We start from the raw sequence: 23,251 nt of genomic DNA, 5'->3' as shown, positions 1-23,251 counted from the left end.
AATTTTGTATAAGAAATATTTTCCTTCTTGAAAAACAATGCACCATGGAAACTCACATCAGACAATTACTATCATCTGCACTCCTCTAACCCTCGGCTGAGACTTCAGGCCTGTGCTCACCTAACAAACTGGGATCTGCTCGGACCATCTTCTGTTTTTTCTTCTTCTTGCCACTTTGTACAGCCTCAAAATTGGATTGTTGGTTGTTGCTTTGATTGGTCTGAAATACTGAATGGAGTGTACTGTGGTTCATCCCCCACACAGAGTCCTGTGAAACAAGACAGCATAATAGATTACACAGAAGATGCAGACTTGGCTCACCCTAAGAAAATGGCTGATTTGCCTACCATGAGTGCGGATAATAATAAAACCAAGAGCAGGTCACTGCGCCACCATTTTCCTTCATTTAGATTCAAACATTCCATTTAAGCTTGGTGCCTCCACAAAGCTGTTCCTGCTAACTCCAGGTTTCCACCCTGCTGTGACAGTACAGCTATTAGAACTTCTCTAGTATCTACAGAGTCTGTGACACTTGTACACAGCCATGAACAGACCTCTGTACTCTGGCAATGTACACCTCTCACCTGCGCAGAGCAGGTTTCTTTGTTTTCTGGGCCCCAAGGCCGAGAGGACAGCTGCAGACCAGCTGGCAGCATATTACCAAACAAGGTTAAAGTCATGTACGTTATTCCTATTAGCAATCCCAGAAGGGATCTGGCCCCAAAATATCATCCATACATTTTCTACCAACTGGTTAGACTATGAAATAATCTACTGGTCCTTCACATTCACTTTTTGCTCTTGTTAGAGCGACTCATTTTAAATTGGGATCCATTTTAACAAGCTAGTTGAAGGCACAGGTGGTGGTAGTGGGGAAGGAGTGGAGAAAGCACTGTGGACGAACAAGCCTGTCATGTATATCTGTATGTGTGTGCACAAATGCATGCATGCATGTGTGCACATGCTTGCTGGGCTTCCACCTTCCTGTTTTAGCCCACAGAGGAGGCCATTTCACAAAGAGCCTTCTGTATTGCTTGCTATATGATGCCTTCCCCTTTGAGTCCTTAAAATATTTTTCCTAGTGTTGTCTTTTCACTATCCTTCAATTTATCCCTCTCAGCCCATCTACCCAGTTAGATTTTTTTCCTTCTTTTCCAACAGTATTTTCTTGAATTTAGCAGTACCTAGTTAAATTTAGGTTATTAGTTTAACCTAGTTAAAATATCCTTTACTTCACTGTATTGTCCACATCCCCAGAAGTGACCTATAACAAATATTATCTCTAGTATAAGAATTATGGGATTAAAGAGTATGAATTTTTTTCTTTTTTGAAGAATTTTGAAAAAATTATTTTTTCTTTTGAGACAGGTCTTGCTCTGTCACCCAGGCTGGAGTGCAGTGGCAAGATCATAACTCACTGCAGACTCAAACTCCTGGGCTCAAGTGATCCACTTGCCTCAACCTCCTGAGTAACTGAGACTATAGATGAGTGCCACCATGTCCGGCTAATTTTTTTGTTTTAGAGATGGGGTCTTACTATGTTGCCTCAAGCAATCCTACTGCTTCAACCTTGCAAAGTGCTGGGATTAAAGGCATAAACCACTATGGCTGGCTTTGCCTTAATATTTTAAGCCTCTTCATGAGCCCGACCAATTCATCTTTCAGAAAACTCGCGTAACTGATTCTCTCAGATTCCTTATCTGTGAATTCAACTACTAGTTAAAATTTATTCATAACCCCATAATCAATATTAGCAGTGCTTTTATGGTCATTCTGGACATGCACATGCACAGAGAATGAAAAATTTGAGATGTTCAAGACAAATATTCCCAGAGGAGGTAGAATAAGGAAACACTGCCTTCTTGTTACATTATCTCAAAACTGAAAACAAGTGTCCTTTTTCCGGTCTATTTAGTGCCATATTTTCCAAGTTTTTGGTGATTTCACTGTTTAAAGTGGCACCCAAGTGCAGTGCTAAAGAGCTGTCTGGTGTTCCTAAGCACAAGAAAGCTATGGGAGAAAACATATGTGTTAGATAACTTTGTTTGGGCATGAGTTATAGTGCCAATGGCTGTGAGTTCAATATTAATGAATCAATATATATTAAATTAAGTGCCTTTAAAATACGTACAAGATTACTGATCAGTTAACGAAAATGTTGTGACCAGAGGTGCACAGGAACCTAACTCCGTATATCCTCCTTGGAACAATGGTTCAGTATTCACTATTTCAGTGTTCACAGGGACCTTATAAAACATAACTGCTGTGAATAATGAGAATCACTACTGTACCATTTACATCCCCATCAACAACATATGAAATGTCGGGTATGCTGTAGTATTGTCAGTACTGAGTACGATGGATCCTGAATATTGGAAGATTTAACATTTGTAAGTTTTAACTTTTTAAAACCAAATTTATGGGTTTCTGATATGTTGGAATTAGCAATCTAATTAAGACATATAAATGAATCAAGAAAAATGAGACTGGCACAACTAATAGAGAATGGTTATATTTGCTATTTGGGAAATTCACAAAAGTCTCTGGACATGTACCTTGAAAATATGAAATTTACACATTTTAAAAAGCTTTGGTCACTGGATGTACAATATGTTTTAATTTTCATTTCTCTAGTTACTCACCACTTTAAGACATTAATACTCACAGAGCTACTGCATATGTTACACTACTTTATACCTGTTGCTGCTGCTGCTGCTGCTGCTGCTGCTGCTGCTGCTGCTGCTGCTGGCGCTGCTGGTTGGCTTTCTGTTTGGCACGGCGCTCAAGGAACTGCTTGGCAAACTCCTTGGCCTCAGAAGTATCTCCTAAATAGGCCCTGATATAATCATGGACCTCATAAGGAGATTCTACTTCTTTTAGGAAAGAAACAAATGTGGGAACTACAAAATGGAAGGAAAGAAGACAAAAAATAACAATGAAATGATGAAAACACAACATAAAAAATCAGTTTCAGTTTTCAATATATCATCACACCTATTACAGACATTAATGACAGAAACTTGAAGAGTACGCAATGACCTGCATTAAATACTCTTTAATCTACCCTGCCGAAATGAAAAAACACTACCATCATAATGCTCAAAATTATCTGAAATAGCACAGCATCAAAGACACCTCACACTTGTTTAATTTCACTAAATGTTATATTAGCTGAAACTAAACGTTATGTTGATTGAAAAAGTTACATGCCTAAGTCTAAAGTAATTTAGGGATTCATTCTTTCTTTCGTTAAAGTCAATCAGTATTTATTAAGTGCTATGATGTGTGCTGGGCTATGATGTGTGCCAACAGAAACTAAAGATATAGCTATATCCTCCTGGAACTTTCAATCCACTGAGATATTACATGTTTAGAGAGAAATCAAATGGAAAATGCAAGCAGTATGGCATAGGAGAAAAAGCACAAGTATGAGAGTTAGACAAACATGGGTTTAAAACCTGTCTCTGAAATTTGCTGACTGTGTGACCTTGATGAGTTATTTAACCATTCTGAGCCTCTGTTTCCTAATTTATAAAATGGGGATAATATTACCAACCTTATAAAGGTGTCTTTAAAAATAATTGCAAAAATTAAATAGCAAGGATAACATATGTTAACCCTAAGAGAGTACCTAGCACATGGTAGGTGCTTAATGGATGGTAGCCGTTACTATTAATCACAACTGTTTGCTCTGTAGACTTTCAGACCATTAGCTATTACAATGCTGCAAAGGAACTCTTTAACCACTTCGGGACCGCGCTCACCAGCTGCGAAACCTTGACCACAGCCGGCACTCATAGTCCACACGATAGTTCATGCTGTGCATTGATGACGAGTCCATTTTGCTCTTGTGTGATGAGGAAAGCTTTAAAGCACCGAAAGCTTGTTTTACTTTACAGGCAGCTTTACTTGTAATATAAATCAGCATAGGTAACATAGACATATATGTTTTCATTACGTTATTTTTAAATGTTCACAACTGTATTTTGATAAATGAAAAATTAGAAAAGTCATATCACGGCTGTCGGCTAAAGTCGACGCTCGGCTGTGCACCTTCATATCATGGCTGTCAGCTAAAGTTGCTGTGCGCGTTCATCTGTGGCTATGGACTATAGTCGACGCTGGTACCGAAGTGGTTAATTCCTTTAATGCTCTGTTTTTAAGAGATTCTTGGTTTTAGACAAGATATCAGGGGGCCGGGCGAGGTGGCTCACGCCTGTAATCCTAGCACTCTGGGAGGCCGAGGCGGGCGGATCACTCGAGGTCAGGAGTTCGAAACCAGCCTAAGCAAGAGCGAGACCCCGTCTACTATAAATAGAAAGAAATTAATTGGCCGACTAATACATATAGAAAAAATTAGCCAGGCATGGTGGCACATGCCTGTAGTCTCAGCTACTTGGGAGGCTGAGGCAGGAGGATCACTTGAGCCCAGAAGTCTGAGGTTGCTGTGAGCGAGGCTGATGCCACGGCACTCACTCTAGCCTGGGCAACAAAGCCAGACTCTGTCTCAAAAAAAAAAAAAAAAAAGATATCAGGGGTGGACTAATTCAATTTAGTCTATCAGGTATGAGAGTCCCTTCTGCAACATGTTAACAAGTCTCTGTTCAAACACTAAGGAGTGTGGGGGTGGGGGGGCTCACTTCCATCTAAGGCAGGTAGTTCTCTTTGTAAACAGCTAACTACAAGCAAGTTTTTCTTCAAATTGCACTGAAATCTTTTTACTTCCAAACATTGGTACTAGTCTTATCTCACACAAAATAATTCTACTTGCTCTATCACAATTCCTACTCCCTTCCCTAAAAGGGAGACATCCCTCAATTGTCTCTTGCTCAGGTTAACCTTCGTCCCCAGCATGACAGTTACCTTCTTTTGTACTTGTTATAGCTGGCAATATCACTCATAAAATAAGCAGTATGGAACCATGACCTACTCTGTCCTGTATATTATTTAAGGCAGACTGAGATGGCATTTACTTTTTGGCAACCACTAATACTCTATTTGAGCTTAGTATTATTTGAGCTTAGGATTTCTCACAAGTTATGCCATTAAAGAGCCAGGTTCTCACGGCAGATGCAGAACTTGACCTTAGATTTCATCTCCTGAGTTCTGTCCCATTGTTCTAATTCACCAACTTCTTTGTAGGTCCTGCTCTGTCATTCCACATGCTGGGTTTCCCTCCCCAATTCTTACCATCCAAGTTATTTGCCGTATTAAGGGCATGAAGCATCTGTTCACACCACTGGGTAAATCCATCTTGGGCTTTATTTACTCCCTGAAAGAGCTTCAGCAACTTTTCTTCTTCTTCTACTTTCTTATTCTGCCGGTTAGACACACCTACAGATTTACTAAAGCAAAACAATAGGGTGGTATTATATTCCTAGAAACTGTTACTATATGATTATACTATAACACCAAAAATAGATAGTGTCTTGTCAAAATTGGAGGTCTGTCTGGTAATTCAATGCCTGGCTCCAAAAAAGAAAAATAAATTCAAATATTTGGATTGGATACCCGCATAAAATCTAGTATCAGCTAATGTATCCCGGTTTGTGAATATAGGGCTTCTATTTAGAAAAAAATGATGGAATTCTTCTATGTGTCCTTAGTTGTTTAATTTTACTAAGCCTCAGTTTCCTCATCTGCAAAATGGTACTAAAACTTCTTTGAGTTATCATAAGTAATAAAGATATTATATGCAAACACCTAGAACACAGTGCCTGGCAAAGATGCTCAATAATCTAACAGGTATTTATTGTCCTATTCATAACATATTAGGGTCTCAATCAAGAAGAAACAATCTGACAACACTACCATTTATTATGTAGTTACCATGTGCCAGGCACTTTACTACTTCATGTGTATTCATTTAATCTTTGCAACTACACCCATGAAGTTGCTATTATCTTCATTTTACTGATGAGGGAACTGAGGCTCAAAGAGGTTCCCTCTTGCCCAAGGTCACACAGCTAATAAGTGGTAGTGCTGGGATTTGAGTTCATGTATTTAAAACTAAAACCCATGCTCATTCAACAACACTGTATACTGAAGAAAGATGAAGATGAAATGTAACTAACTTATAAAAATAAATTATTTTAAGGTCATTACAGAGATATTTTTAATATTCATTACAGTATAAATGACTTAAAAATATAAATTTAGAAAAATGCTAAGATATCTGGAGAATACCTTAGAGAATTGTTCATCAACAACAAAAATATACTATTACTAATATTTATTAAGTGGTTACCATGTGACAGGCAATGGATTAAGTGCTCAGCAGAAGGAGCCCCTAGAAATAATACAAATGTGTTTCTATGGGGAAGAAAGCAATCACCATAATTATGACTGTATGTGCTTAAACACAGATTAAAAGAATTAGTAAAAACTATATAATTACCTTCCCCTGTCCACCCAACATCCCATTTCCCCCACCCCACCTACCAACCAAGCAAGGTGAACAGGTCTGATCATTTTGAGCCCTACCTGAGACTGGTGTTGTTTTTATTTTTATTTGTTGAATTCCTAGGTCCCACCTCTTTCACTGCATCATCCCAGAATCCCATGTTGGAGTTTTTAGTGTCAGCATTACTCCAAATACTACTGACTAGGTCAGATGCCCACTGGTTAGGGGGACCAGTATTTATAGAGCCCCAAACAGAATTCCCAATGCTGGTGTGCAGGTTGGAATGCTGTTAAAGAAAAAGAGAAAAATTATTATGGTTAATAATATTAAAAAGATAAAAAGTCCACTATAGTCAGAGAAGATAATATACACCAGCCCATACAGCAACAGCTTAGGAAAATGACCACACCGTATTATTACGAGCTCTGTTTGGCTGCTGGTGCTGTTGCTGCTGCTGCTGCTGTTGCTGTTGCTGCTGCTTTTGCATTTGCCTGGCCTCTTCCTGCTGGATCTCCAGAAGAGATTTCGTAGTACCTGCAGGTTTGCTGACATTCCCCCAACCTGAGAGTTTCTGCTGTTGCTGCTGTTGCTGCTGCTGGAGAGCTTTCATCAATTCCCTCTGCTGGCGCCTTTGCTGTTGCATAAAAACAGAAGCTAGCTCAGGACTCTTGTTTTTAGATAATAGTTATAAATGTCCATACTAAATGCAATGCAAATACATAGTAGCTACATAAAATTAACTTGACAGGGTCCATTCTTTTGCTGCAAATAAAAATGTAGCTAGGCATAATGGCTCACCCCCTGTAATCATAGCACTTTCGGAGACCGATGGATCACTTGAGACCAGGAGTTTGAAGATGCAGTGCACTATGATTGCATCACTGCACTCCAACCTGGGTGACCCTGTCTATAATAATAATAATAATAATAATAATAATAATAATATTTTTAGAAGCTCAATAGAAGGACTGAAAAATTGAGGAAATGCCCCCATCAAAAAGATAAAAAGACAGAGATGGAAAACAGAAGAGAAAACATAAGAAAATCAAAAGCAGTCTGAGGGAAATATGCAGTGCCAGAAGTCAAGAAAAACACAACAGCTATGAAGCAACCCAAGAGTATCCAGATTGGAACAGGTTACAGGGACCCAGAAAGGGATGCTTCCAAGAATAAAAATGGAATAAAATTATCTTAGGTTTCTCTATGTGAGAAATATGTACTAAGTGGCATTTTATGCCTTTTGAAGACCAAAAAACTTAAAAGTTCAAAGAAAATAAATACAATATTAACTTTTGGTAGACAAAAAGATTAACAAGACTTGTGATTCCTAGTCATTACCACTATTATTTTTTCATTCAGTAGAGATCTTTTTTTAAAACGAAGGCAAAAAATAAGTTAATTTTCAAGGTGAACAAAGATTTTAACCATTGGATGACAACAAGCACACTATATGGTAAATATGTATAGACAACTCCCATTTCTCTGTGTGTCCATGGCTTTCCCATTTTGTGAATCACATGACCCAGATACAAAAATGACATTATATTCTCTAACACTGCAGTCCCCAACCCCTAGGCCTGATACTAGTAGTGTATCACTGCCTGAGCTCTATACCCACCCACCCGTCCATGGAAATATTGTCTTCCATGAAACTGGTCCCTAGTGTCGAAAAGGTTGGATACTGCTGCTGTAACAAATTGATTGCTCTGCCCCAAATCATCATACCCACATAGATCATGTTCTTCAAGGCTTTGTTATATTATGCCACCTTTTCAGAAAGGCCTGCCCAGACCATACTACCTAAAACTAAACAATCAATCATACTATCACCAACACCATTCCCAACTCCCAACACCCTCCCTAACCCTGTTCCCCATGTTTTTTTTTCCTCTGTGGCACTTATCATCCTTTAATATGCCACCTCTCCTTAAATGGAGGGTAAACTTCATGAATGCAGAAAATTTTGTCTTTCTGAGCTGTAACCCCAGAATGTAACTGAGCAGAATACTCAGTAAGTACATGTTGAACGAATGAATGAATGAGGCATATAATGTATGCTGAACCAAACCATGAATTATTTTCTCCTCTCTGTCAAAAGCTGTGTTATTTTTTCCCTCCTCCACCCCTCCACCTTTTCCTTCTTCTTACACTAATGATGAACTACAGGATATAGACTTACAGTGCATAGGTACTTTAGTTCTACCATATTCTAAGTTTTTCTAGGCTCTAGGGGACCTAATACCCTTTAGAGAGATAAGTATCCTGCATTCTAAATGTCAAGTTTACAAAAAGATATTTGAGCAAAACTCATTCACAATTTTGAACAACCCATGTACTTTTATTTATGAGCTATTCTCCAAAGCTTGACCAGTAAAATGTTTGAGAATACTGAACATTTATATTATATAAACTTAATGTTATTCCTACTAGACCATTCATCTTTGCTAAAGTGACCAAATTATAGGCTAAAAGAGTTTAGTAATGATCATCCAATTCAGACACAGCAATTCTAACAGTAACTGTCTTCAGTAACCACTAACCCATAGTTCACAGTAAATATTCTAGAACACTGTTCGACTGGACCACTTTTACTTCAAAAATTCACCTCTTCTCGAAGCTGCCGTTCCCGTTCTTCTTCTAGTTTTTGGATTTCCGCCAATGACAGCGTGGCCTGGGACTGACATGCTGTCGTATTAGACTGTTGGCCCCACGTTGAAGAAGAGGGAAGCTAACAAAAAAACGGAAAGTAGGAGAGTTCATGAGGAAATGTGGACAGGAAAAAAACAGGCAATAATGCATTAGGTATAGACAACTTTCCCTCAACTCCATTTATAACATTTTTTATTTCTTTTTTTAATTTTTTATAAATTTAAGTTTTTTAGTTTTTTGGGTTTTTTTTGAGACAGAGTAGCACTCTGTTGCCCAGGTAGAGTGCCATGGCATCAGCCTAGCTCACAGCAACCTCAAACTCCTAGGCACAGGTGATCGATCCTCCTGCCTCAGCCTCCCAAGTAGCTGGGAATACAAACATGCGCCACCATGCTAATTTTTTTCTATATATTTTTAGTTGGCCAATTAATTTCTTTCTATTTTTAGTAGAGACAGAGTCTCGCTTTTGCTCAGGTTGGTTTCAAACTCCTGACCTTGAGCAAGCCACCCACCTCGGCCTCCCAGAGTGCTAGGATTACAGGCATGAGCCACCACGCCCGGCCCATTTACAACATTTAATTCAAATTTCCTTCTTCATTCCTTTTACATAATAGTCTCTTAGTTGGTTTGCTTCTTTTGCTTAACTTTCTGTTGCTGCTCCATATCTAAGTTTATTTTATTAATAAAACAACTTAAAATATACACATATATTTGATCTATCATTTGTTACATCTGGCACTGACATATACAACAATAAACAGCCATAAAGAGAAAGGAGTAAACAAAAGAATCACTAAATTGGCTTGAGGATTTTTAATCCAAGAAGGCAAGAAAGGACATAACATGCTACCATCCAGTCAAAGGATTAAGGACAAGATTTCTGTGCTGAAGGAGGCAGCTAATGGGAGATGCCAGCATAGCTCTCGATCAGTCTTTTATGAATTGGAGCCCCTGTTAGTTAACCAGGCTATAGCTTCCAGTAATGCGCATGATATGTTTAATTTCTATTTTTCCCATCCCTGAAAATACTGACTAAAATAGAGTATAAATATCTGGGTCCTAAATAATGTTCTCAAAGCATGGTTATTCTAAGAGAATCTCCTGCTCTTTTTCACCAGAAAAGGATACATTTCAATTCTGAGGCATCTAATGACCCAAATACATACAACAACAACAAAAAAAAAAAAACAAACTTAACCAGATTTTTAAAATATGTTTAATGAAGATAATACATGAGTAAACAGTCCCCAAAAAGAATGGATCTACAACAAAAATCTCTAGAAAAGAAGTGATAGGATAAAAAATATAAACAGTTTAAATTGTCATTGATATTGCCAAATAGCTCTGCAAATGAATGACCTCAATATTACTAAACATAATTGATCCTTAACATTTTTTGTCCAGTATGACAGGCAGTAGGGCATTTCTCTGAAAGTGCACCTGTGCTGGGTGGGGGAGGGGGACAGAGGGATGCTAACAGAGAAAAGGGTAGCGTGGGAGGGAGGGAGAGCTAGGTAGGCAAAATTGAACAAAAGCCAACCCTTTCTCAGGAAGGCAGTAGATCTCAAACCTGGTAGCTTCACCTAGGGAGACCTATAAAAATGTAGATGCCCTGGCTCCTCCACACCTAATAAATCAGAAGAGTCAAAGGTGAGGCATATTTCTATAATTCTGATGCAGCCAGTAACCACTGATGTTGTCTAAAATCCCAGTGGATGTGTATTTCATTGTCACCAGGAAACAATCCCCAGCCCTCTTCAGCAGAACCTCAGTGAACACCAGGAAAATATATAGACTCCAGAAGTTTCCCTCAGGCACCTCTGAGATTCTTTCCATTGCTATGCCAAACTATATTCATTCTCTCTCCTTTCCTCCCTCCCTCTCTCTCTATATATATACCTATATATGTGTGTGTACATATATGCATATAGACACATATACACATTATACATATACTCTATTAGCATATATACACACAAAATATATATTCTATATTTCATGGGTTTCTGGGGTCCTTGCCGACCAAACCTAAGTCTTCTTCACATAACAGAGTGTGCCGATACCTATTGTTTTCCTTAAGTCTTCTTCGTGCATAGGAATGATATCCTATGGCTTCTTCAACACTGCCTCATGAGATTTAATCCTATACTGCCCACTCAGAACTACAGTGTGTCAATCATAATGTCCAGAACAACCCTCTCCCAAATTAGAAGCAAATAGTAGGGAATCCGGCACATTCTGTGACCCCTGAATGCCAACTATCCTTTATTGATTTTTAAAAAAAGTACTCTTCTTTTTCTGCCCTGATACTGCTACCTTTCTTTTCAACACTGTTTTTCCTTTTAAAAAAATTATGTTCCACTGTCAGTATGACAGTATGAAGAGCTCTGTGGACCTGCTCCCCAGCAAAACTGGTGAAAATTATTTTAAAAGACAATCATTTAAAGTCTTCAGAAATGCTCCTAAGGGCATATAGCAAACGAAGAAACATCTATTCAAGAAAATCTGCTAAAACTCAGTAAGAAAAGGAAGGGTCAGTGATACTTTAACCAAGGCCCAGTCTCTTCCTCCCTACTACTAGCTCAGCAAGACAGAAAATGCACTCAAGGTTGGTATAGACAAGAAACAGGATTCCCCTCCCCTCAGCCACCAGTCAGGGAACTTTCTTCCTGGAAAAAGCACATCATCAATGTTTCTCATCCTGGTCCCTGCTACCTGCTGCAAAGGTTAAGTTCCAGGCAAGTGCAGCTGCAGGTAGAGGCTCTCATCCTGTGTCTAGTCCCATTTGTAGGATGGAAACTCTACAATGAGCATGGCACCACTCGGAACACTGTGGCCCTAATCATCTTTGCCCCAGCTTGTGAGGCAGAGGATCGATTCATGCCACCAGGAGAGGAAAGCCAAGAAGACAAGGCTACTGTTCTGCCCACCCTTGAGCTAGAGAGTCACCACTGTTCCCAGCTCCAGAGCTGACTCAGAGACTTTACCCTAAGGGTGGAGGTAGGAGAAACAGTAAAGTGGAGAGCTCCAGGTATCTCTGCCCAAAGGAACTGACTTCATTAGTAACAGCCAGTGGAGAATAAGGAGTTCAAGCCTAAGAGCACTTTCAAAAACAGTAGAGGATCGGGTAAAAGGCAACTGAGAGAATGAAAGATTCATAGGAGATATAGCTTATAACTATAGGCCTTACTTCTAAGAGAACTAAGGAAAGAGACAGCTGGGAGGAGTCCTCCAGGGTCAGAACAAATCTCATACATAGGCTTCAGGAATTATCTCTTCAAAACAGCCTGAATTTGCTTGGATCAGTCACCACATCCTGTGATATGACCTCTTAAGAAGGTTTTTTGACAGTCTTTTCAGGACTTTGGAACCAAAGACACATGAGCTCTAACACATGGTTCTGTGACCAACTCTGAGCTGAGCCCAAAGCAAGTGCTATGGTTTGAATGTCCCCTCCAAAACTCACGTTGAAATTTAATTGCCTCTGTGACAGTATTAAGAGATGGGACCTTTAAGGGGTAATGGGACCTTTAAGAAGTAAGGGAACGCCCCCATGAATAGATTAATGTTATCACAGGAATGAGTTAGTTATCTGGGGACTGAGATCCTGATAAGAGGGTGAAGGTTGGTCCCCATCCTTTCTCTGTCTTGTGAGCTCTCTTGACCCTCCTTCTCCCCTCCTTCCACCAGGGGTGATGCTGCACAAAGGCCCTCATTAGATGTGGGTGTCACACTCTTGGACTTCCCAGTCTCCAGAACTACAAGCCAAATAAACTTCCATTGCTGACTCAGTCTCAGGCATTCTGTTACAGCAGCAGAAAACAGGTAAGACAGCAAGTGGCTCAGATTCTTAGCATCTCTCCTCTTTGGTAAAAGGCACCTAAGTTTTATTTAAAAGCTTTATGAAGATTAAATGATACAATATATGGACAGCTGTCAGTACAGAGCCTGACATAAAGTAATCACTCAATAATTAGTGGTAACTTGGCCCCTCCTTTCAAACCTCACAAGTAGGCCTAGATCAAGCCTTCCTCCCTCTTTCCTGAGTGACTTCGCCAGCCCTCTCAACTGATCTGCTAACCTCCAGTTTTATTCCCTTCAACTCCATCCTCCATTTAGTTCTCCTAAAAATCTGACACTGTTATTCCCTAGTTAAAAGTACTTAAGAGGCTGTTATCTGTTTTGTACACCTTTCAGTCCTAATTTTTTAATAGGGTATATATAGCCCATGGTGATATGGACCTTGCCCATACTAATCTCATTCCTCACATTCCAGCAATAGTAATGTGCTTTTTAAATTTCCCCCAAACAGGCTGGGCACAGTGGCTTATACCTATAATCCTAGCATGTTGGGAGGCCGAGGTGGGAAGATCACTTGAGGCCAGTTCAAGACCAGTTTGAGCAACACAGCAAGACCCTTTCTCTACAAAACATTAAAAAATTAGCCAGGTGTGGTGATACATCTATAGTCCCAGCTACTAGGGAGGCTGAGGCAGGAACATCACTTGAGCCCAGGAGCTGGAGATTGCAGTGAGCTATGATGATGCCACTGCATTCCAGCCTGGGCAACAGCGAGATCCTATATTAAAAAAAATTCTCCCCCCAAACATACCATAGTGTTTCTTAACTTCATACTTACCCAGTGATGACTCTCTCATAACCCCCTATTCCCCAAATTGCCTATCTAACTTTTTTTAAAAAAATTTCCATCTCTAAAGACTCAGTTTGGAAGCTATCTTTTCTCAAGAAGCCTTTCCAAACACCCCAGATGGATGGTGGTTCTTATATTTTAGACAGTATCAGAGTCCCCTGGAAGGCTTTTGCAGACACAAGACTGCTAGGCTCCCACCCCTAGAGATTTTCATTCAGTAGGTCTTGGGTGGGACCCAAGAATTTGCATGTCTAACAAGTTCCCAGGTAACCACATTCTGAAAACTGCTGCCTTAATGCCACCTACAGCTGTCACTACACTCACCACACTGTATTCTAATTTCCTGTTTATATGTCTGTATCCCGTGAATTCTCTGAAGTCAGAGGACACTAAACCTTATTGCTGACTACAGATCGGCATGAAACCTGCCACAAATCTGCTCTCCCTTCCTAATTATTCCAATTTAATCAACATAAATACTCTTTTCCCAGTTGCTGAAGCTTATTCCATAATTGTCACCCCAGCTTCTGCCTTTGCCCCGCACCTTCAGACAGTTGCTCAGTCTTGCTAACTGCTAGCAGACTAGTTTTCTCCTACTGGCCCTTCCTATTTATGCTCACCGCCACTATCATACCCTGTTTACCAGGCTCCCAGTTTTCATTTTCTCCTTATTTCAAATAACGTTTTGAATTCTCCTAAAACAACTCTTTGCACACATCACCTCCTACTATAACTTTCAACAACCCCCCACAGCCAACTGTATTTCAAGCCCTGTATTCTAGTTCCCATTTACACAACCAAATGTTTATCTGTGAGCTCTCTGCTGGCAACTGCCTTGTCTCATTTGTCTCGGCAGTGCTGAACTGGTACGGAGCAGGCACTCTGACGTTTATTGAGCCACATTAAATTTATGAATCAAATAGATTTACTTGTTTTGCTAGCATTGCAGCTCACATCCTATCCTCTTCTGTTTACTCCTCTCTTGTTTAAATATCTAACACAAAGTATGTGCATCATATATTTTACTGATGATCAAAAAACCAAAGTAGTAATATTTAACAATAAAGAAAACAGTTTAACGGCTACTGGTATTGCCAGCATCTACTTAACTAAAAAATGTTAGCAAGTAGCTCCTATGGTTGATGTTAGCAAGTAGCTTTACCTTCATCTGTGCCAGCTGCTGCTGCTGCTGTTGCTGCTGCAACCTCCGCAGAGCCTCTTGCTGCTGCTGCCTCTGGCGCATTAACTCCTTCTGCCGCTGGAGCTCCAGCTCCTTCCTCTTCCGTTCCTCCTCCTCGTGCCTAAGTCTGGCTGCCTCCTCTTCCATTCGCAGTCGGTTCTCCTCTAATCGACGCTGGGCTTCTTCTTCTTCCCGGGCCCATTTTGCAGCCTCCTCTTCCTTTTCAGAAGTAAAAATTAAGTGGAGAAAATTTTTATTAATTGAAGGGGGAAAAATCTGAATCACCTTTGAAGGCTTCTGCCAAATGTCTATAGAAATGACAGAGAAAGTGGAAACTCTGTGTATGATAATAAAAAGTAAAAGTAAGTTTTCTTTTAAAATATAATTATAATAGCCACAAAGGCCTGGCATGTTTACAGGACATAATTTTTTTTTCTTTAAAGAGATGCGGTCTCACTATGTTGCCCAAGCTGGAACACAGTGGCTGTTAATAGGCACAATCATAGCACACAAGCCCTGAACTCCCGGGCTCAAGTCCAAGTAGTTTGGACTACTGGCACATGCCACCACACCCTAGGATGCAATTTTAATTAATTACAGGACTGTCACTTTGAACATTTGTGGCAAAAACCCAGACAAGCTTCTCAGGGTGCTGAGTGCTAAGAGCTACCTACAATACTGATAACCACAAAAACGTCAGCCAGTTCTGGAACCAAAGCAACTTGACAAGATCACTTAATTCCATCCCTGGTTCTTGCCCATTGCAGCCACAGCCCCACAGGTCCTTGGGAACACCTCTACTAGACCAAGGCTCCACCATCTACTACCATTTCCCTCATCTAAGCTCATTTACCTTCTGCTTCCTTCCCTCCAAACGATTCCATGGTGCCCTCCAGAATTCTTGTTTCACTGTTAAGAAATTCCCTTCACCTCTGCAGCATGTGCTGCTGTGCCTCAGTGTTCTGTCTTATCCAGAAGACACATTCCCCCCTTCATTCTCCAAAACACAGGTCAGATGTCAGCTTCTCTAGGAGAACTTCTCTGATCTTTAGGAGGTCAACTTCACCTCTGCCTTTTGATTATGCCCAACTATACCTTGTCTTTATCTCTCTATCTGCTTCTAGTCCACATGTGGCAGCTACTATTCCTACCTATCCAAGAGCCACTCTTTTCAGGCTTCTTCCTTGCAGACAACAGAGGTTTAAAATGCCAGATTTGTTTTTAAGTTTCCATTATAACTAGGTAGTTAGGCCAAAGGCATGACTGCTTCTAAAAAGAAACTTCTAAAATAACCAACTTTGTTAAAAAAAAAAAAAAGATTAGAAACACTGATGACACAACAGACAAAACAAAAAATCTGAGTAGTCATATAACACAAAGAAAGTGAACTTAATAAAAAACCTTTCCACAAAGAAAATTCTAGGACCAGATGCTTTCAATGATGAATTCTATCAAATACAGGCATGGAGATACTGTGGGTACAGGTTCAGACCACTGCAATAAAGCAAGCAATTGTAATAAAGCAAGTCACATGATTTTTTTTTTAAATTTCTCAAGACAATATAAAAGTTATGACTATGGTCTATTATGTACACAATAGCATTATGTCTTTAAAAAACAATGTATGTATCTTCATTAAAAAATACACGGGCCGGGCGCGGTGGCTCACGCCTGTAATCCTAGGTCTCTGGGAGGCCGAGGTGGGCGGATTGCTCAAGGTCAGGAGTTCAAAACCAGCCTGAGCAAGAGCGAGACCCCGTCTCTACTATAAATAGAAAGAAATTAATTGGCCAACTGATATGTATATAAAAAATTAGCCGGGCATGGTGGCGCATGCCTGTAGTCCCAGCTACTCAGGGGGCTGAGGCAGAAGGATTGCTCGAGCCCAGGAGTGTGAGGTTGCTGTGAGCTAGGCTGACGCCACGGCACTCACTCTAGCCTGGACAACAAAGCGAGACTCTGTCTCAAAAAAAAAAAAAAAAAAAAATACACGGTGGCTCACACCTGTAATCTCAGCACTTCGGAAAGCTGAGACAGGATGATTGTTTAAGTCCAGGAGTTTGAGGTTGCAGTGAGCTATGATGACATCACTGCACGCTAGCCAGGGGGACAGAGTGAGATCCTGTCTCAACAAAAAAAGTTGAAATTACTCCTTGATCCGTTGGCTACAGAATGGATGTTGTGTTGGCAGGCATGAAAACAACATTAATCTCCTTGTACATCTCCATCAGAGCTTGGATAACTAGGTGCATTGTCAAGTAGCAGTAATATTTTGAAAGAATTTTTTTTTTTTTTCTGAGAAGTAGGTCTCAACAGTAGGCTTAAAATATTCAGTAAATCACACTGTAAACAGATGTACTGTCATCCGGGCTTTGTTGCTCCAATAGAGCACAGAGTAGATTTACCACAGTTCTTAAGGGCCCTAGGATTTTAAGAATGATAAATGAGCACTGGCTTCACTGGTTTCAACTGAAAGTCACCAGCTGGTTTAGCCCCTCACAAGAGAGTCAACCTGTGCTTTGAAGCTTTGAAGCTTTGAAGCCAGGCATTGACATCTCTCTAGCTACAACAGTCCTAGATGGCATCTTCTTCTAATAAAAGACTGTTTCATCTACATTGAAAATGTTGTTTAGTGTAGCCACCTTCATCATGTCAGCTAGAATTCCTGGATAACATGCTGCAGCTTCCATAACAGCACTTGCTGCTTCACCTTGCATTTTTATGTTACGGAAATGGCTTCTTAAACCTCATGAATGAACCTCTGCTAGCTTCCAACTTTTCCTCTGCAGCTTCCTCACCTCTCTCAGCCTTCACAGAATTGAACAGAATTAGGGACTTGCTCTGGATTAGGCTTTAGCTTAAGGGAATGTTATGGCTGGTTTAATCTTCTATCCAGACCACTTCTATCTTGCTGGATCTATTGCTCAGGATGGACTGTTTTGGTGTCATGAAGGCTCACTGCAACCTCAAACTCCTGGGCTCAAACAATCCTCTTGTCTCAGCCTCCTGAGTAGCTGGGAATACAGGTATGCACAACCATGTCCGGCTAATTTTTCTATATTTTACAGAAGACAAGGTCTTGTTGTTGCTCAGGCTGGTCTCAAATTCCTGGCCTCAAGTAATCCTCCTGGCCTTGGCCTCCCAAAGTGCTAGGATTACAGATGTGAGCCACGGCACCCAGCTGACTCCACTTTCTTATAATTCAGGTGTGCATTAGAAGACCACTTTTAATTTCCTTAATGACCTTTTCCTTTGCATTCGCAACTTGGCTAAATGTTTGGCACAAGAAACCTAGCTTTCAGCCTATCTCAGCTTTTGACATGTCTTCCTCACTAAGCTTAATCATTTCAAGCTTTTAATTTAAAGTTAGAAACATGTGACTCTTCCTTTCATTTGAATACTTAGAGGCCATTGTTGGGCTATTAATTGGCCTAATTTCAATATTGCTGTGTCTCAGGGAATAGGGAGGCCTCAGGAGAGAGAGAGATGGGTCAGTAGAGCAATAAGAACACACATGACCTGTATGGATTAAGTTCACTGGTTATAGTGGCACAGTTCACGGCACTACAAAACAATTACCCTAGTGACATCAAAGATCACTGATCAGAGATTATCATAACAGATATAATAAGGATTAAAATATATTATGAGTATTACCAAAATCTGACACAGAGACACAAATTGAGCACATGCTGTTGACCAACAGACTTGCTTGATACAGGGTTGCCACAAACCATCAATTTGTAAAAAATGAAACATCTGCCACACCCAAAAGCGAAGCATAATAAAACTAGGTACGCCTGTATTCAATGAAGAAATAATACCAATCTTACCTGAATATTTTCATAAAATAGTAAAAGAATTATCACTTTGAAACTTGTCTTAAGAAGCCATCATAAACCTAACACCAAAACGTGACACATTAGAAGAAAACTATAGACCAATATCCCTCAAAAACATATATACAAGTATTCTTAACAAAATAGTAACAAATTAGGTTAATATATCATCAAGTAGCATGTTAATCCAGGAACACAAAGTTGGGTTAAAATTCAAAACTCAGTTAATATAATTCACCATATAAACAGAATAAATAAGAAAACTAAATGATCAACAGTAAATACAGATATAGCATTTTACAACTTCACTATCTACTCATGGAAAAACTTTCAGCAAACCAGGAATAGACAGTAACTTCCTCAGTTGGGTAATGGATACCTATAAAAAACTTTCAACATATTTAGTGGTGAGATACTGAATATTTTCTCCCTAAAATTGGGAACTAGGTTGTCCATTGTCTATTTTAACCAATTCTATCCAAGACTGGAAAGGAAGAATTACAACTGCTCCTATTCATCAATGAGAATCCATAGAAAGTCCTAAGAAATCAATAAAAATACCACTAGAAACAACAAGTTTCACGAGGTCTCAGGATGTAAGATCAATATATGAAAACCCACTAGGAGCAACTGGAAAAATTTTTTAATTCTATTTACAACAGCATAAAAAGTAAAATACTCAATAAATTTAATAAAAGTGCATCACTTCTACACAATAAAAACAGAATCGTACTAAGAAAAGGTGAGGAAAACATAAATAAATGGAAAGATAATACAAATTCAAATGGAAAGATAAAATAAATGGAAAGAGGCCGGGCGTGGTGGCTCATGCCTGTAATCCTAGCACTCTGGGAGGCCAAGGCGGGCGGATTGCTTGAGGTCAGGAGTTCAAAACCAGCCTGAGCAAGAGCGAGACCTCATCTCTACTATAAATAGAAAGAAATTAATTGGCCAACTAATATATATAGAAAAAAATTAGCCGGGTATGGTGGTGCATGCTTGTAGTCCCAGCTACTCGGGAGGCTGAGGCAGTAGGATTGCTTAAGCCCAGGAGTTTGAGGTTGCTGTGAGCTAGGCTGACGCTACGGTACTCACTCTAGCCTGGGCAACAAAGCGAGACTCTGTCTCAAAAAAAACTAAGAAGATAATTCTTCCAAAAACAAAAGTTTTTTTTAAAAGACAGGGTGTTACTCTGCCACCCAGACTGGAATACAGTGGTGTAATCATAGCTCACTGTGGCCTCAACTCCTGGGGTTAAGCAATCCCCCAGCCTCAGCCTCCCAAAGCAGCCAGTATTGTAGATGTCAGCTACCGCACCCGGCCAATTCTAAATTTTAATGGAAAGGCAAAAGATCTAAGATAGTTATCAGTCTTGAATAAAAGAACAAAGCTGGAAGATATACTGACAGACTTCAAGACTGGCTATAAAACTATAATAATCAAGTCAGTGCATTCTTGTTTAAGGACAGGCAAACTAACTAAGGGAACAGAAGAGAAAGGTCCAGAAAAAGAACTATATTTATATAACAGATTATTACAAAAGCACCAAACAAATTCAATGAAGAAAGGAAAGACTGCAAAAACTGGTGCTGGAACAACACGTATCTCATAACATACACAAAAAATAAACTTACTTGTAAAACTAAAACTATAAACTTTCAAAAAAATACAGGAGATATTTTTATGATCTGTAGATGTGCAAAGATTTCTTAGAGAGAGGAAACAAACACTTTTAATAAAAGAAAAACCTGATTGGATTTCATCAAAACTAAAAATCTCAGGAGTACTATTCAGCTATAAGAAACAATTGTGATATAGCTCCTCTTGTATTTTCCTAGATAGAGCTGGAACCCATTCTACTAAGTGAAGTATCCCAAGAATGGAAAAATAAGCACGACACGTACTCACTAGCAAACTGGTTTCACTGATCAACACCTAAGTGCACATATAGGAATAACATTTATCAGGTGTCAGGCAGATGGGAGGGGGAGGTGGGCAGAAGTATATATACACATAATGAGTGCGTTGCGCACCATCTGGGGGATGGACACACTTGAAGCTCTGAGGGGGGTGGGGGTGAGGTCAAGGCAACATATTAACCTAAACATTTGTACCTCCATAATATGCTGAAATAAAAAAAAAAAATCTCTGCTTATCAAAAGATACCACCAAAAAAACAAACAAGCTATAGCCTCGGGGAATATACATGCAAAATATTTATCTAACCAAGAACATGTATTAAAATACAAAGAATCCACACCTAAAAGGAAGAGTTACAGTATAAAATTCATAGAAATAAATTGGATACTGTCAAAATTTAAAACATAGGTGTTTCAAAGAACATTGTCAAGAAAGTGAAAAGAGAATAGAAAGACCAAGATAAATCCACACATTTACAGTCAATTGATTTTTGACAAAGATGCCAAAAACACACAATGGGGAAAGGACAATCTCTTCAATAAATGGTGATGGGAAAACAGGATATCCATATGCGGAAGAATGAAATCAGACTGTCATCTCACACCATACACAAAGATCAATTACATTAGGGTGTTTTGGGGTTTTTTTTCACTGAGAACACAGGGTCTTGCTCTGTCACCCAGATTAGAGTGCAGCACCATCATAACAGCTCACCACAACCTGCAACTTCCAGGTTCAAGTAGTCCTCCAGGCTCAGCCTCCTGAGAAGCGGGGACTATAGCACATGCCAGCATGCCTGGCTAATTAAAAAAATTTTTTTTGTAGAGATAGAGGCCTCACTGTGTTGCCTGGGCTGGCAACTCTTAGCCTCTTGCCTTGGCCTCCTGAAGTACTAGGATTACAGGTGTAAGCCACTGTGCCTGGTCCAGTAGTAATTTGGAAGCTGAGTAATTTATTGGAATTTGTTATACTATTCTGTTTCTTTTATAAAAACTCACATTTTTCAACTTTTTTCACTAAATAGCTGAGTCAAAAGCAGAAAAATAAGATAAATTTTATTTTTCCTCCTAGAAAACAGGTTTCCATTTAGAGAAATTTAGACAGAGGTACTAAGAGCCGGTTATGTTTCTTTTGGTAATTTTCAGCAACCCAAAAAGGTTTTAGACAGGCTCTCTTAATGTACTAATTTTTTTTTTTTTTTTTTTTTTTGAGACAGCGTCTCACTCTGTTGCCCAGGCTAGAGTGAGTGCCGTGGCGTCAGCCTAGCTCACAGCAACCTCAAACTCCTGGGCTCAAGCAATCCTCCTGCCTCAGCCTCCCGAGTAGCTGGGACTACAGGCATGTGCCACCATGCCCGGCTAATTTTTTGTATATATATTAGTTGGCCAATTAATTTGTTTCTATTTATAGTAGAGACGGGGTCTCGCTCTTGCTCAGGGTGGTTTCGAACTCCTGACCTTGAGCAATCCACCCGCCTCGGCCTCCCAGAGTGCTAGGATTACAGGCGTGAGCCACCGCGCCCGGCCTGTACTAATATTTTTTAAATCACTAATTATAATACTAGCTTCCAAGGAGCAATTAGAAGAGTAAACCATCTAGTCACCTGTTTGCGTAACAATTCTTCCTGCTTCCGCCTTTCTTCCTCTTCTCTTCTCCTTTCCTCCAGTCTTCTAAGAGCTTCTTCTTGCTGCTGTCTTTCTTCCTCTTCTCGCTGTCGCCTTAACGCAATTTCTTGCTCCCTCTGGCGTCGCAGAGCCTCTTCCTAAAGAAATAAAAGGGAGGGTATGTGTGAAACTCTGGGTCTATCAATCAATATATTATACTAATATTATGTCAAATTTGAAAAGGAATAGGTTATATACTCCTAAGACTCACTTAATGGTAAATATAAGAAGTATATAACTAAGACCTGGAGTAAAAAGTATATACGTGAGTTAGGGAAGTGAGTACATTAAGAATAAAAAGAATGGCCGGGCGAGGTGGCTCACGCCTGTAATCCTAGCACTCTGGGAGGCTGAGGCGGGTGGATTGCTCGAGGTCAGGAGTTCGAAACCAGCCTGAGCAAGACCCTGTCTCTACTATAAATAGAAACAAATTAATTGGCCAACTAATATATATACAAAAAATTAGCCGGGCATGGTGGCACATGCCTGTAGTCCCAGCTACTCGGGAGGCTGAGGCAGTAGGATTGCTTGAGCCCAGGAGTTTGAGGTTGCTGTGAGCTAGGCTGACGCCACGGCACTCACTCTAGCCTGGGCAACAAAGCAAAACTCTGTCTCAAAAAAAAAAAAAAAAAAGAATAAAAAGAAAATTGTATTGAAAATATTAGTAAGTTGTGAAGACCATCCTGGTTTCTGTATTAGCTACATCATTTATGGATTAACCCTAGAAAGAGCTACTTTAGAAACTTTGGTTTCTCCATTGGTACCTTTAGTCCCTATTTTTTTAATCAACTGGGAATCTAAGGCATAGAAAGGTCAAATCAACATAGCCACCTCACCTCACAGTGAGGCAAAAATAAGTTCTCTCAGTCAGAAGTACTAAGTAAAGTTGTTTGTGTGCCCCAGAACATGTTCTGAAGAACAAAAGTTCCCACTGATATTATTAAG

General features: G+C 39.7%; 1 protein-coding gene across 8 annotated transcripts in view; it reads right to left on the bottom strand.

The window, feature by feature from the left end:
- GIGYF2 (GRB10 interacting GYF protein 2) overlaps positions 1–23,251 on the bottom strand; it is a 136,421-nt gene that overhangs the window by 5,291 nt on the left and 107,879 nt on the right. For 7 of the 8 annotated variants that reach the window (XM_020288124.2, XM_020288127.2, XM_020288128.2 and 4 more), the window contains 8 exons: positions 22,246–22,404; positions 14,866–15,102; positions 9,009–9,131; positions 6,813–7,037; positions 6,484–6,689; positions 5,191–5,345; positions 2,698–2,900; positions 121–268 (listed from right to left, as the gene is read on the bottom strand). In XM_020288124.2, coding sequence (XP_020143713.2) covers positions 121–268; positions 2,698–2,900; positions 5,191–5,345; positions 6,484–6,689; positions 6,813–7,037; positions 9,009–9,131; positions 14,866–15,102; positions 22,246–22,404 — 1,456 coding nt within the window. The remainder of the gene's footprint in view (positions 1–120; positions 269–2,697; positions 2,901–5,190; positions 5,346–6,483; positions 6,690–6,812; positions 7,038–9,008; positions 9,132–14,865; positions 15,103–22,245; positions 22,405–23,251) is intronic. The other variant, XM_076006046.1, reaches the window with a different exon arrangement.

Source organism: Microcebus murinus, chromosome 8 (genome assembly GCF_040939455.1).
Source record: "Microcebus murinus isolate Inina chromosome 8, M.murinus_Inina_mat1.0, whole genome shotgun sequence".
Classification (NCBI taxonomy): domain Eukaryota; kingdom Metazoa; phylum Chordata; class Mammalia; order Primates; family Cheirogaleidae; genus Microcebus; species Microcebus murinus.
The sequence above is the reverse complement of the archived record's forward strand: the minus strand, read 5'-3'. Positions and strand labels throughout refer to the sequence as shown.